The sequence below is a fragment of the Notothenia coriiceps genome, unplaced genomic scaffold, assembly GCF_000735185.1.
Source record: "Notothenia coriiceps isolate Sejong01 unplaced genomic scaffold, NC01 NC01_scaffold00018999, whole genome shotgun sequence".
NCBI classification, from domain to species: domain Eukaryota; kingdom Metazoa; phylum Chordata; class Actinopteri; order Perciformes; family Nototheniidae; genus Notothenia; species Notothenia coriiceps.
The window spans coordinates 12975-27104 of record NW_011351700.1 but is presented as its reverse complement, the minus strand read 5'-3'; the positions used below and the strand labels follow the sequence as shown (position 1 = coordinate 27104).

The 14130-nt window shown below is 41.2% G+C and overlaps 1 protein-coding gene across 1 annotated transcript in view; it reads right to left on the bottom strand.

Moving 5' to 3' along the window:
• Nucleotides 1-7830, bottom strand: part of mmp17b (matrix metallopeptidase 17b) — a 20401-nt gene extending 12571 nt beyond the window's left edge. Inside the window, exons 1-2 of the mRNA XM_010778161.1 lie at nt 7748-7830; nt 4525-4733 (exon numbers count right to left, since the gene is read on the bottom strand). Coding sequence (XP_010776463.1) covers nt 4525-4653 — 129 coding nt within the window. The 5' untranslated portion in view covers nt 4654-4733; nt 7748-7830. The remainder of the gene's footprint in view (nt 1-4524; nt 4734-7747) is intronic.
• Nucleotides 7831-14130: the final 6300 nt, after the last annotated feature.

Below are 14130 nucleotides of genomic sequence, written 5' to 3'. Positions count from 1 at the left end.
CTGTGTTCACCTTATTCACACGTTTATAAATTTAACATAAAAGCCTAGGACTTGCTCTGGCGGCGGTCTGCGCAGAGGGGCAATGGACGTCTTCCTTCGGTTACGTGCGTTGCGTCGGGGCGAAAGAAATTGAGGTCCACTCGAAAGACGGGCGAAAGGAGGCACCACCGTCACGACTAGCAAAGTGGTGCTCCTTTCGTGAAGTGAATAACGGTCATGGGGTATTCCTCGACACGTTTACGGCGTCAAAAACGCACCTGACACATAAATCAACTTTCGGGTCACCGCTAGACGAGTAGAGAGTAGCTTTAATATACGGATGTTTCCCCGCCCTGACCGGGTAGACACACAACTTGAAAGGACAGCCGAAGGGTCTGGCATCAGCTCCTCCCGTCTTCGTTGTTCGAAGTCCAAAGTTATTGGGTGAAAATCCGAATTTACTGACTCTCTCGCGCTCGAGAAGAACCCTCCGGCAACGTAAATAAATCAACAAGAAGACAAAGTGTTTTATGTAGTGTCTGGAGACAAAAAGACGAAATGGCAAAGTGAAGGTCTTTGTATGTGGTGCAAGGGAGTGAGAGCCGAGCGGTAGGTGTGGTGTGTACGTGTTCGGTGTGGGGAGAGAGTTAGAGAGAGAGAGAGAGAGCAGACGAGGAGAGAGAGAGAGAGAGAATTTCCCTCGTCGCTAGAGTTAGAGTGGACGTACTGGGATTATAGTATTGTACACACGAGACCTCTTTAGTCGTCTTGCCTGCTAGCCGGAATAATAATACGGCAAATTTAGTTAATAAATTTACACAAACAATTTAAAGCCGTAGTACATTCAACGCGACTATCCAAGATGTCGTGACGAAGGCGGCCGTCGCTCCGAGGGGGACTGGTTACGGTGCCGCGTGCCAGCATGCCAGGTGTTGCCGACCCCTGCTCTATAGTTTCCGCCCCATACTGCATTTCCCACTAACCACCAGTAGAGGTCAGTAAAGATTACAGAGGTGAAAAGTAGTGAGTCTGTGTATTTTATTACCATGTGAGTTGGTTAAGATGACGTCCTTGCCCTCCAGAGATTGCGGCGATGGATTGTTGAATGCGAAACGATGGAAGTTGACGGTGTGGTCGCACACGGCGCCGGGGAAACCCACGCTCCACTCGGCACTCTGGGAACAGTGGGCGGGGTCCAGCAGGGCGCTTAGAGGCACCACTTTATGGTTGATGGTTCCTGGTATCAGGGAAACATGGGGGACAGAGTTGATTTGAATGAAGGAATGGTAAGCACACCTGAGCCCAAACCTGATATTTGCTGTTTTAGGTTGTTATGACATGAAAATGAAAGACGTACTTTTGAACAATTCTCTTCATAAGGAGCCAATACACTTAGGGCTGAGGGTTACAAAGACAAACTTAATAAAACCGGAAATATTTTTAACAGTTTTTCCACATTTGCTTTAGTTAAATTCACGAATGAGAATTTATTTTTTCACAAGGTGTTCAAATCTCTTTGTTGTTTGTCTTATTGATTAAAAACAAATTGCACATGTTTTGGCACAAGACTACTACTCAGGGATTAAAGGGGCCTGATCAGGCTCATGTTCAGGTTCGTATTGTATTGTGTTCCTCTACTCCGACATGTCTCCATGCTTTCATTTTCAAAAAGCTCTTTATTGTTCTCATACTGCCTCTGCTGCAGCACCTCTTTTCACCCTCTGTCTGAAACCAGAGCCCAGTCTGCTCTGATTGGTGAGCTGGTTGGCTCTGTTGTGATTGGTTAACAGCTTTTTTGCATTGTTACATGTAGTCTCTACTACCGTATATGGCTATACCATGGCTATACACGACGTATCAAAGGGACACAGTAAGCAGTCAGGGATATTTGTGCTTTAGAAATATATTACAATAACAATCCAATTGTTACTTTCGTATCATTAATAAATAACACATTAAATGAAAACTGTAATGGCGATCATTTCCAGAAAAACCTTATGGATTGAGTGACTGATTAAAGGTGTAGTTAGTTAAATTAAAGACACATGGGCAATAGGTTGAAGACAGAAACAGTAAGAGATGACAGTACCTGTGAGGGAGCCGTCAATGTCCACCAGCTGTGCCTCGTGCTCCCACCTGAAGCCCACCTTGTTGGGTGAATTGAAGTACTTGATCCCAGCAAACTGGGCGGCCCAGCCTCCACAACGATCCAGGCACGTGCCGTCGATCCTGGCCACTCCGATGGCAGCGCACGAGCCCCTGTCGAAGTTAATGAACTTGGTGTTGAGGACACTCAGGCCATCGTCCAGTGGCGCGATGACCCCCCGGGTTGTGCAGTAGTCCTGTCCCAGTCCCAGCTCTTCCACGTGACCCACGATGGTGCAGTTAGACATCGTGGCCCCTCCTTCCTCGCCGAACCCGCTCACGGCCCACCGAAGGACGCGCTTTGCTTCGATACCGGCTTTCTCGTTGTTCACCATGATGAACTCGTGGAACTGCACTGAGCCCACGTTGACCCACTCGGCACCTTTCTCGCAGTTCCAGGTGGTGAGGCCTCGGAACACGGCGGGCTCGGGGGTTGAGGAGCGGCAGCCTCCGTTCTTCATGGGGAAGTAGTCGGTGAAGATCCAGATGCCGAACCAGCCCTGGGAGTGCACGGTGTTGTTGTAAAACTCACCCAGAGGAACCCTCTTCTGGCAGATGCTGCTGTCGTAGGACGGGCCATCAGGGTGTTCATGCATGCGGTACCAGAACCCGAAGTGGGTGCCCCCCGCTGCCGCGTTGTGGCGGATGATGTTGTTGGGGTTAGTGACCCAGTAGGCGGCGGGGGTGACGTCGTCGTTCAGCAGGCTGGTGCTCTGTTTCACAAACACAGCCAGGTTGTACTGTAGGACGTTCCCCGTCTCTATGCCGTCCTCGATGAAGAAGGCGCCGCCCATGATGTCGTAGATGACGTTGTGCTCCACCAGCAGGTTGTGGGTGTTGTGGATGGTGACGGCCCTGTTGAAGGTCTGATGGATGGAGCAACCCCGCACATAGGACTTGAATTTGATGTCTCCCATCAGATGCCAGTGGATGGGGTAACGCCCCAGCCTGAAGGCCTGTCCTGCATGGTAGATCTGAGGAAGACCAACATTTCGGTGTGAGGATGAGGAGAACAAATGCTGTAGACAAATAAAGAAGTTGAAATCATCTCACCTCAACATATTCCAGTCGGCCGATTACCAGATCCTGTCCCGGAGTGGTTGCGTGAAACATGATGGCCGCTCCAAACTGATCGCTGCCCGTCTCCTCTCCGAATCGCCCTTGGAAACAGGTTTGGGTGGCGAATTCACCTGTGGCAGGGACAGAAGGATGTTACTACTGCATATCCATATGCTGTATACGCAGAATTATGACATAAGCTCCACATTGATATCAAGTCAGCAGATTTATAATTAAATTAGAAGCTACTATTTTGTTCTGATTTAAAAGGCTCTCCGTACTATTTATAATGAATTCCAACTTTGTTTTGTAGTTTGTCTTAACTTTAAATAATTATGTCGGTTTTACAAGCATAAATCTTTACATGATGTATGTTTTTTCTTATTGTTTTAATCATTTATTTGGAGTCACATAATATTAATATAACATGTTGCCCAATTGACTGTTCAGTCTATTAAGTGATCCAAAAACTAACAAGCAATAAATACATAAATAATAAATAGAATTCGAGCTGATATTAATATTATTGGATGATGAAAACATCATTTTTTTATCATCAATTTATTTAAATGTTAAAGGTGACCTATCATGCAAAATGCACTTTTGTACGTCTTTTATACATGAATATGTGTCCCCGGTGTTCCAGGGAACTCACCAAGTGTCAGAAAACACAACCCTCTCTATTTTCCTCCATACCCAAATCTCTAAAAAAGGGGCTGCAACGGATCTGATACAGACTGATCCAGATTTGAACACTTCTATGACGTCACAGAAGTGGCGCTACGACTATTGGGCCAACTCCACCAATCAGGAGGAGACAGCCACGGACGGGCTAAAAGGCATGATCTGTTTGGTATTTTGAAAAATAAAAAGTATAAATATGCCTTATTATGGTCCTACACTATATTTAGACCCTCCNTATTTTATTGTATATGTTGCATTGTTGGAGGAGCTCAGGTCAGAAGAATTTCATTGCCATTTCTACACTGTAGCTGCTGAGATGATATGAGAATAAAACCTTTGGGTTTTATTCTCATATCATCTCAGCAGCTACAGTGTAGAAATGGCAATGAAATTCTTCTGACCTGAGCTCCTCCAACAATGCAACATATACAATAAAATACAAAAATACTAAATAAAAAGTTGTGCAAAAAGGCTATATGCTATATGCTTTCTGCATGGTGGTTTTCACATTAACCCTTTGTGTGATTGCATTCAATAGTTTGTACGTTTGCTGTATGTGTATCATCAGGTGAGTTGGACTGACTCGGTCCCAAATTCAAATCTGTAGTCTAGAGTGAAATTGGTGAAAGTCAATCTATGTTCATGCGTTTGCTTTACCACCAGTTTGGTGCCCTCGTCTTCAGTGGGCGTCACAGGTGCAGAGGAGGGTGTGGGGGTCACATCAGCAGTAGAAGATGTTTGCATCCATCCATTGCTCAGACACAAAAAGATAATCCACATCTTCATCTTGGCAGCATTTTCTTTTGGCTCAAATATTTAATATAAAATCTTTAGCTTATAAATCCATCTGAGGTCATTCTCCAACACTGGAGGGGAAAAAAAGGTTGGAGATTAAATGATATTGCAGCAGTGAATACTCCCAGAATATATCAATTATTACATGTTACTTGTTAGATGCTTTTATCCAAAGCGACTTACATACATTGAGTACTGTGGGCAATCTCCACAGGAGCAATTTGGGGTGAAGTGTCTTGCCCAGGGACACAACGACATGCTGACTGCAGTGGGGTTTGAACCTGCTATCCTCTGATTCGAAGATCAGCGCACTATTCCACTGAGCCACAGCCTCCCGGAAGTGGAAATTTTATAGCAAATGAGTCCAATATTGGTAATACAAGAACATGTTAAAGTAATTGTTGGTAGAATATTAAGCAAGACAGAAGACACATTCCCTATTGAGTGTTATCAGCCCATGTAATGCTGTTAATCTGTTATGATGTTCTCTCTACTAGCATGTTAATCCTAACTGGCCAAACTGCACGTATGACAGCAGGTTATGAAAGTGAAACAAAACTACTATGTTGCTATGTTTAAAAAAAGATCAATGGTTGTGCTAAAACAAATATGTTTCTTATGTCAGTTAAGTTTCACATGTCGGAGTACGGAACCTACTCGAAATGTAGCAGGCAGCTTCCATGAGGCTGATTCCTGTTGAGACAGCCGTTCAGCAGGCCAACAACATCTTTATGGATTAAACCTGTTATTAATATTGTTTGGGCCATGGAGCAACCTTATCATTCATGTGGACTGGTCTTTGTGTCTACCTGATGTAAGTTATTTTAGCGGTTTCTAGTTTCCATGAACTCCTGAGAAAAATATTTGTCTCTTTAGTCCAAAATGCTTTAGGATGTTCACCATAGTCTCTAACTGTGTCTGTCTGCTGCTTTTCTTCATCTGCAGGTAGTGGACAATGTACCTTTGCAGTAAACAGTGTACAGCTTTTCACAGCTGCGCTGCAGCTAAACATCAGTGAAGGAAAACAATGACAAAGCAGCCGGACAGAGAGAAGCTTTGAGTAGGTAGAGTCATCACTACAAAGCACCTTCACATTGTCACAATACTTCCAGATTATTGCAATAGTTTGTTATTTAAAATATATTGATTATAACTGCTTTAGGTGCCCCATATGCAGCATCTACACACATTGGTCACATCTAGCTGTGTGCTCATGGTGCCATTTATTTCAGGCTACTTTGCTCAGCAACCAACCAGCAAACTGCAGCAGCTGATCCAGGCATTGTTTCTAATATGTTTCTATTAAAAATGGTAAAAGCAGTGTTTTGTCTCTGTTCTACCCCGCTATGCTCAGTGTGTATTTGTTTATGCCAAACACAGGAATTAGAAACCTATGATTGAAACACACTTCAGGATAATAATATTGAATGTGGGACAGTTTAGCACCTCTGCTCCAAAAATGTATACATTGGAACACTGGATAGATTTTACGTCAAGGGTAATACAATAAAACAATGAACCTCTTCTCGACGTTAACTGAAAACCGATATTAATTGAAGAAAATAAAGATGGCTGTGATAGTTTGTTCATCATCACGTGATAAGAGTAGCAAGCTGCTGCCTTCAAGAAGTTCAACTACTTTTGAATTAGGGCACAGCTGTTGGGAAAAATAGGCTTTGTGCTTCACGATGGCATCACTTTCACTTTAAGTGCACCTTCCGCCTGTCTTCATTGACAGCAGTGGATTTGAGCATGTAGAAAATGTGGCATGTGTACGATAAGCGAGTCAAATTAACCAAACCTTAACGACTCTTTGAAATGCCCCAAATCCATCAGAAATCTGTCGGAATATGCAATTTAACCAAAATCTTCCATCAAATATACGACTACAGAAGGCTCTTATCTCCAGTGTATTAACTAACGTTAGAGAATGCAATGCCTTTAAGCTTCTTTGGCTCTAACGAAAAACCCTTTGACATCCAACGTCACAACAGCATGAATGAGTTAAAGCGGTCAGTGGGTGAAGTCGACAGGAAACATCCATCCTGTATTCTCACTGGGGGACAATATACCAGATTCAATCAGAAGATGGACAGAAATTACCATACAAGACGGAGGGGAGGGTCCCGGTACAGGACAGGGGTTGATGTGAGTGTGTGTCCGTGTCACTCAGAGGCTTCCTTTAATCAAGTTAGAGGATATACCATTTCAGTTAAAGCATGGAGGCAGAGAGGACAGGATGAAAATGAGGGATGAATGGAGGACGAGGATTGTGTTAACGCAATGACATTAGGAGGCAAAGAGGGCAAGAGTCACAGGGGGTGTTCTGTTAAGAAGCCCTCAAATGGAAGGTCATATTAAACTGATTCTGTGAAACACATTTTCATAACATATATTTGTTTTGTGAAACATTAGCTTACACTTTTTACATTAGCTCTTCTTCTTCTTCTTCTTCTTCTTCTTCTTCTTCTTCTTCTTCTTCTTCTTCTTCTTCTTCTTCTTCTTCTTCTTCTTAACAGTACATTCAACATGCAGCTTTTTGAGAGCCTGCTCAGTTTCATTTCAATTTCCCAATTCGGGATCAATTGAGTAAATCTAATACAAACCAGTTAACTGAACTTTGTATAACACAATGTCAGTGTGAACATTGAGATCAAAGCCATTATTGAATAACCCAAACCCTCACTGACCCTGACCCTTTTGTTTGCTTATTATAGTTCCATATGACACGTTTTAGACCAAGTAGCAACATTAAAAAACACCCAAAATAATCAGCACATCTCTTCCAGAATCTGATTCTAGGTTAAGGGTTAGGGTTAGAAGGTAAAACATTGAATTCTCTGTAATTTAAATATATATCTTCTCTGATAGGTATGTCTAATATCCCGGCTACTGTCCTGCTCTGAAGCCAAACTTTATTTTTTCCCTTAAGGCTTAACAGAAGCCAATCACTATATATATACCACTAAATGTCAGGATATTTGCCATGACTCATGCAATATTCTCACTATCTGGCATGCACACCTCAGAGAAGCTTACAGGTCAGCAGATAAGCTGCACACAGCGTTAAAGAAGAGTGTTTTACCTTCCTCCTCTTCCTCCTCTGCGTCCGTCCTCTTCTTCACCCCCTCTTTATCTGCCACTATAGGAACAGATGGCTCCTTTCTCTTCTCTCGATTCTTCCCTAAGACCCCCACTCCCCACCCTCTGCCCCACCCACTGCCACACTGAGAGTACAAATGTAAGCGTTTGTGGAAGCAGTGTCTTTCCTTCACTTCAGAAGATTCAACCTCAGTTTCCTCACTGTTCCACCTGTGAGCTCTGCATCCCATCGTTAACATACATGATAATAGATGCGTTGATTTGACACGATTCCGCTTTTCTAAAATGAAAGAAAGCACTCTCTGGAATCCTGCATTTGACCCGGGAGGATTAGTGAGTGTTACACAGCAAAGATGGGTTTAGATTTGTGTGTGCATGTTTCCCTGTGTGCAACATCTGCATGTGTATCTTCTCTCGTGACGGTATTAACATTTTACACACAATCCTCTTAACATGCGGATTAAAAACTCAAATGAAGACGAACAGATTTGTCTCTCTATCTGTGTTCCCTCGTGTTCTCTCTCTCTCTGCGAGCCAACATAGCTTTCACTGTGATCTATTTCTTTGAATACAGCTGCCTTCCATTCAACACTCTTGAAATGAAAAGCAGAGAACATGAAGTGGAATCACATACTTGGAAGACTGAGTGCATATTATTAGTACCTTGATATTGTCTATATGCAGATTCATGTTCAGAATAATATTCTCCATGCATTCCCTGTAATCTGCTCTTTTACCGCAAAGAACCACACGTGTGAGGCTGATGGTACAGAAGACACACATACAGACTTCAGAATCAAAATACTTGATTTCTCCTGGTGGGGACATTGGGTTTTGTATTTGTAATATTTTAGAAAATATAAATGTGGGTCCCACAGTAATATTGGGCCTAGTAATAGACATGATATCATATTGCAAACCTTTTTTGCATTTCTTTAACCTGTTTCTGATGTTCATGTGCCAGTTTAATATCTAGTAGGTAAGTGAGAGTTACCTTCAGGGGAATCCTTAGTGCCGAGAGCAGCCTCGTGCATTGATGTACTTGTGTATTAAAGTGATGAACAGTTGTATAGAAATATTGACACAAATGAATGTTGTATACAGTATGAAACTGTAACAAACTAGCGAAATGCAGATAATATATGATCGTTTATCGGAATGTGAAATGTGTGTCAGCCGCTATCGCTTGATTGGACTAATGGCTGTATTTGAGCCTCTTAATTGAACAGCGAGTTGTGTGTGTGGTGAAAGGTGTCAGTATATGTGTTTAGTGGGTTAATAATAAGCATACTTGTAGTATTCTATGTTTAATGTAAGTTTGAGCATGTGAATGAAAGTTTAGAATAAGACATTACTTATTGTAGCGTGCCCGGTGCAATTAACTAATTAAAAGGATTTGTATTGTATAAACTTTCGACGCATGGAAGTCCCTTTTATGTCCATGTATGCAACATAAAAGAAATAAAAAGGGATATAAACATAATAAATGTACAGTATAGTACAAGTCCTTGTAGCCAAAGGGACCCAGTGTCTGAGGCACAGGAAGGAGGCAGGACGTCCTCCTCAGAGACCCTCTGAAGACTCAGACGCTCCTCCTTCTTCTCTATTGTTTAACCCTGCATCTCTTGTCACATGCCATAAATGCTCCAGTAATAATGCCTAAAAGACAACAATGAAAACTGAAATGTTACTCGTGGTTCATCGGAGTTAGCTGCTGCTTCACCTGTGTGTGTGTGTGTGTGTGTGTGTGTGTGTGTGTGTGTGTGTGTGTGTATGTGTGTGTCAAGCTATTAATCTCAGGAGAACCAACCTGAGCTAATGCTAATGCTAATGTGTAATTGCTGATTCGCTATGTTTCTCCTCAGAAAATAAGTTCATATGAAAACATGAATCAAAGTTTTTGGGGTGAAGGGAGATGTAACATTTACTCTGTCACCATGGCAACAGGCCACTTCCTCATGAATTCAGCGGCTGGGACAGGTCAAAAGGTCACTTGGTGGTAATGATGACAGATGAAGGGTTAGTGGCTGGGGGGGGCGGGTGTTGTAAAGTGTCTGAATGGGGCTGTGTGTCTGTGACTGTGTGCTTCATCTTGCTGTTGCCCATAGCAACAACATGCTCTTTTTGGACTCCATGCTGACTCTTGTCTCTAAGTGACCGTCTGTGAAGTCATGCACTCATGGGACCTCTGTACATCTGCAATACAGATAGAATTTTAAAAGACATTTAATATTGAAGTTGTATATTATATATATGTATATATATATATATTCAATCTTTACAAGTGGAAGGAAATCAGAGGATGGAATATACATGGAGAAATGTGCCTGGCTAATACACTGAACAAATGATATTGGTAATGGCCCGCCCTGCAGCGCCACAAAGAGAGCAGTGTTGAAAGGATAGTGATGAGCTACACATGTGGTCTCATTTATGGAATTACGCACTCCTTAGTTAATAATAAAAGGAAAGGAGTGACCATTTGCAACCGGACGAAAATAACTAGACCAAAGCAATTGGGAGATTTAAAGCAACCCGCCCCCCTTAATATAATGCCGTTGAGCACAGAATTAGGCTACTAAACGCAAAAGCACGCTCCAAATGTAATGTCGAAATTGGAGTGTAAGACATCTTTTCAGAGACAGTGTGTCTTTGCTCTGAGGTATACTAATGTAAAAATATAAGATACACAAAACACAAAATATACCCTTTACAAATATGTTTTCTCTCTGTCATTTAAAGGAAATGATTAGATATGGAGTTGTTCTATGAGCTTATGTAGCTAGTTTAGCAAAGACAAACACTATTTATAGGAAGATTTTGTCATGGATGTTCTCTTTATATATCTATGGTGGTAAAGTAAACCGGCTCAGCTTCACTCTGAAAATAGCATTGTTGACTATAGAAAATCAAATATGGTCATAGATTTTACAGCCTGTCCTCCTACAAAAAACGACCATATAGGCCGATTGTTCATGCCCTTATTACGATCCAGAGACACGTTTTAAAGTGTATGTTGTTTCTTACACGACCACTATAGGTACTCTAGTGGTCGTGTAAGAAACAACAGTGTCTTCTTGATATTTTATATTCTATATTTCTATCATGCCTTCTACTTTCCCCCAATTTTGTATCTAGGCTACTCTTAATATTTGAATGTTTTCATCAAATAAAACATATTCAACAACAACATTCAATAACGTGCTTTAACCACTAGGCGGTGCGGGTTAAAAAAACAGTGTTGTAGTTAATAAAACATAACAATATCAAACATAATATGACTATTAACTTTATTGTGAAATTAAAACAGAACGGTAAAGGAAAATACAGTTTCAGTCTCTCGATTTGAAGCTTATGCATTGTACCATGAACCTGTATAACCTGTAACAGTAACTGCATGAGGAGTTGGAAAGGTATAAATAATATCTTTAAAAACTACAAAAAAATCCCTTTCTATCAGCTGTGCACCATTATGGTATAAATATAACCTATCTACCAATTGGATCAAATGTAAAAGTCAGCCGAATTACTGTTGATACTGCAAGGACACGTATTGTGTGAAAATAAATGGAAGATGTTGTTTAATTCCTAATATATTTATGATTCACGTCACATATTCAGTTTTGGCAGCATTTTTTACAGTTTGTCAAAAGGTCTTCTGATCCGGGCTCTATAAATAAAGAACAACGGCAGATATGTAATATTTAATGCAGCCGAACCGTGTATTACAATGCCGTTATGTGACGACTTCCAAAGATAAAAGCAAGAATAATCGGAATAAAGTATTTATTTATTTTTTAAATTTGATTTCATATTGCATAAACACCATATCCCGACATGCATTGCGGCTAAAACAATCGATGTTTTAGCCTATCAAAACCTCTGAAAAAAGAAAGGTGTCTCTCAGAATCGAAAGAGAAAAACCTATGGGAAAAACACAAAAGCATTGTACACAATTTAAACCAATTAATGTCGTATAATTAACAAGGATAAACTGATGTTTTTTAGTTGAGAGTACTGCAGATATCACTGTTAAATCATTTGATCATTAGTTTTATTATGAAAACGTCGAGACCGGAAATACTGTTTTCAACCCGTAACTTTACATGGAGACTGCCGCATACCTCAAATCACCTTCGTAATATCTATCAAACTATAGATCCTACATATCGACTGGACGTGGATTCTAAAAGTACAATATACACTTCTCGCTAGAAATCTAATCAAAAAGCGTTTTAATGGCCAAACTACTCTACATTTTAGGATTTTACAGAGAGGGTTATTTTTGAATTAACGACCATCTGTAACGTTTGCATTCAACGGGAGCACTAGAGGGCGAAAACTTTTTAAAATGTAATTTATAGGATGTATTAAGCGCTTGAACAAACAACATATTTGGTCGTAATAAGGGCCTGAACAATCGGCCCATTTGGTCGTATGAGTTGGAGGACTTGTTTCACCTGCTGCATCCGTTAGAATGAACCATCTTTAATAAGTCTGAGGTTTCCACAGAACTGGCTGTTGACGTGCAGGGCAGGACGACAGACTCTCACTCTATCCAGCAGCAGCTTGTGACAAGTAGATTGACGCAGGTTAGCACAGGGTTCTGGCCCTCATACGCCACATGATTAATCAACTAGTGGCACTAATGGAAACTCTATTTTTGGCTTAATCCACAGAAAGATTAAGGATACTTTTAATGCATGGATATATACATTTCATGAAGGAGTGAAAGATGGGAGCCTGTAATGAGGCGACAGTGACCGAGATAAAAGCCTAATAATAGACTCGTTTGTCAGAGGCTCAGTGGCAATTGGTTGGCTGAGACTCGGTGGATTATTGTATTATCATTCCTTAATGACAGCTATGACACAGTAAGGTTCCTCAGCCTTGGAGGCGTGCTGACACTCACCAGGGAACTTCTGGAAGCTGGCAGGGAGGAAAGGAGAGTAGTAAAATCAGACCCGGCGGCAGAGATACGTCTCTGGGCGGGCATTTGATTTACCAGGGCGGGCCCACCCCGAAACTTACATTTCCCGATAACCCACGTCGTAGGACCGTTTAGCGAGAGCGCGTCTGTTTTGGATTAGGCCAACCGGCTAACTCAAACATATCCAGGTTATGTTGAACCGGCATCGTAGCATAGGCCTCTGGTCTAAGGCCAGCTGGAAGAGATATCTTGTCAATTGAGCTAACCTGGCTGAGGAATTATTGGACATCTATAAAATTCAACAAAGTACATTTTCTACGCTTGTCCTGATACAGAGATTATACTGTATTAACAGGACTATGTTATGGTCGGTTTAGGCTGAGGAAGTAGATGGTCATCCTCCAATTGGAACGTCAGTTGTTCCAGCTCCTGCAGTCAACATGTTGATGTGTCTGTTGGCAAGGTGTAACTCTAAATTGCTCCTGATGGAATGGCCAATGTTGCGGGACTGTGTGTGAATATTGGTCTCCCTCAGCAGGTGAATAAGACCCTTAATAGTGGTAAAGACTGGAAAAGTGCTACATGCAGTCATTTTTAAAATAAACCATACAAAATACATTAAGAAAATGACCAGCAGATTACATCCAATCAACAGCACAGGTCCTGCTACTCTAAGTAAATCAGCTAACGCTGCTGACTCCTTGGAAAATATCTGTAGTAAATGTCATAATTACTTTTAACAAAGAAAGTTATTTGTATGATGGAAATTGCTGGAAGCTGTAACCAATGTCTTACATTACTTAATGTTTATTGAAAGACTTGGCCAATGACAACAGAATATCTGCATATTTAACTGATTTTAGACTGGTCACAAACACATTTGCCTCCAATTAAAGACTCCACAAAACAAAGGTGCCACCTAAAAATGAAGATGGATGTCACAGCTGTTCCTATCTGCCTACATCTTAATGATTCTAAAATATCTATAAAGTCTAAAGTTTGACTATTTACATATACAGTATGAATTTACTAATAGGTAGGAATTAGCTAAAAATACTTAAGCATTTATATTATACCATTAATGCATATTTTAATTAGGTAAATGCAAGTTGATCGAAACACAAATTAAGTCTAGTGTTGTCGTGTCACAGTGGTTTTACTGTTAAAGACTTTCCCTCAAAGACACAGTGCACACATTTGTATTTTCTGTCAAGTGTTGATGAAAGCGCTGGATCCAGGAATATTTAGTGTGTTTGAAAACTAGAATAGTGTTACAAATGCTATTTACTTTGTTTGCATTTTAGCATTTAGCTCAAAGCTCTGCTAGGTCTCAGTGCAGCCTCACTGAGCTGCTTCAGGGCTGTAGAAACAGGTCTTGTTTCTCTATGGATCTGCTTGTAAATGGAACAGTGCTAGCCAGAAACACAATTAGCTCG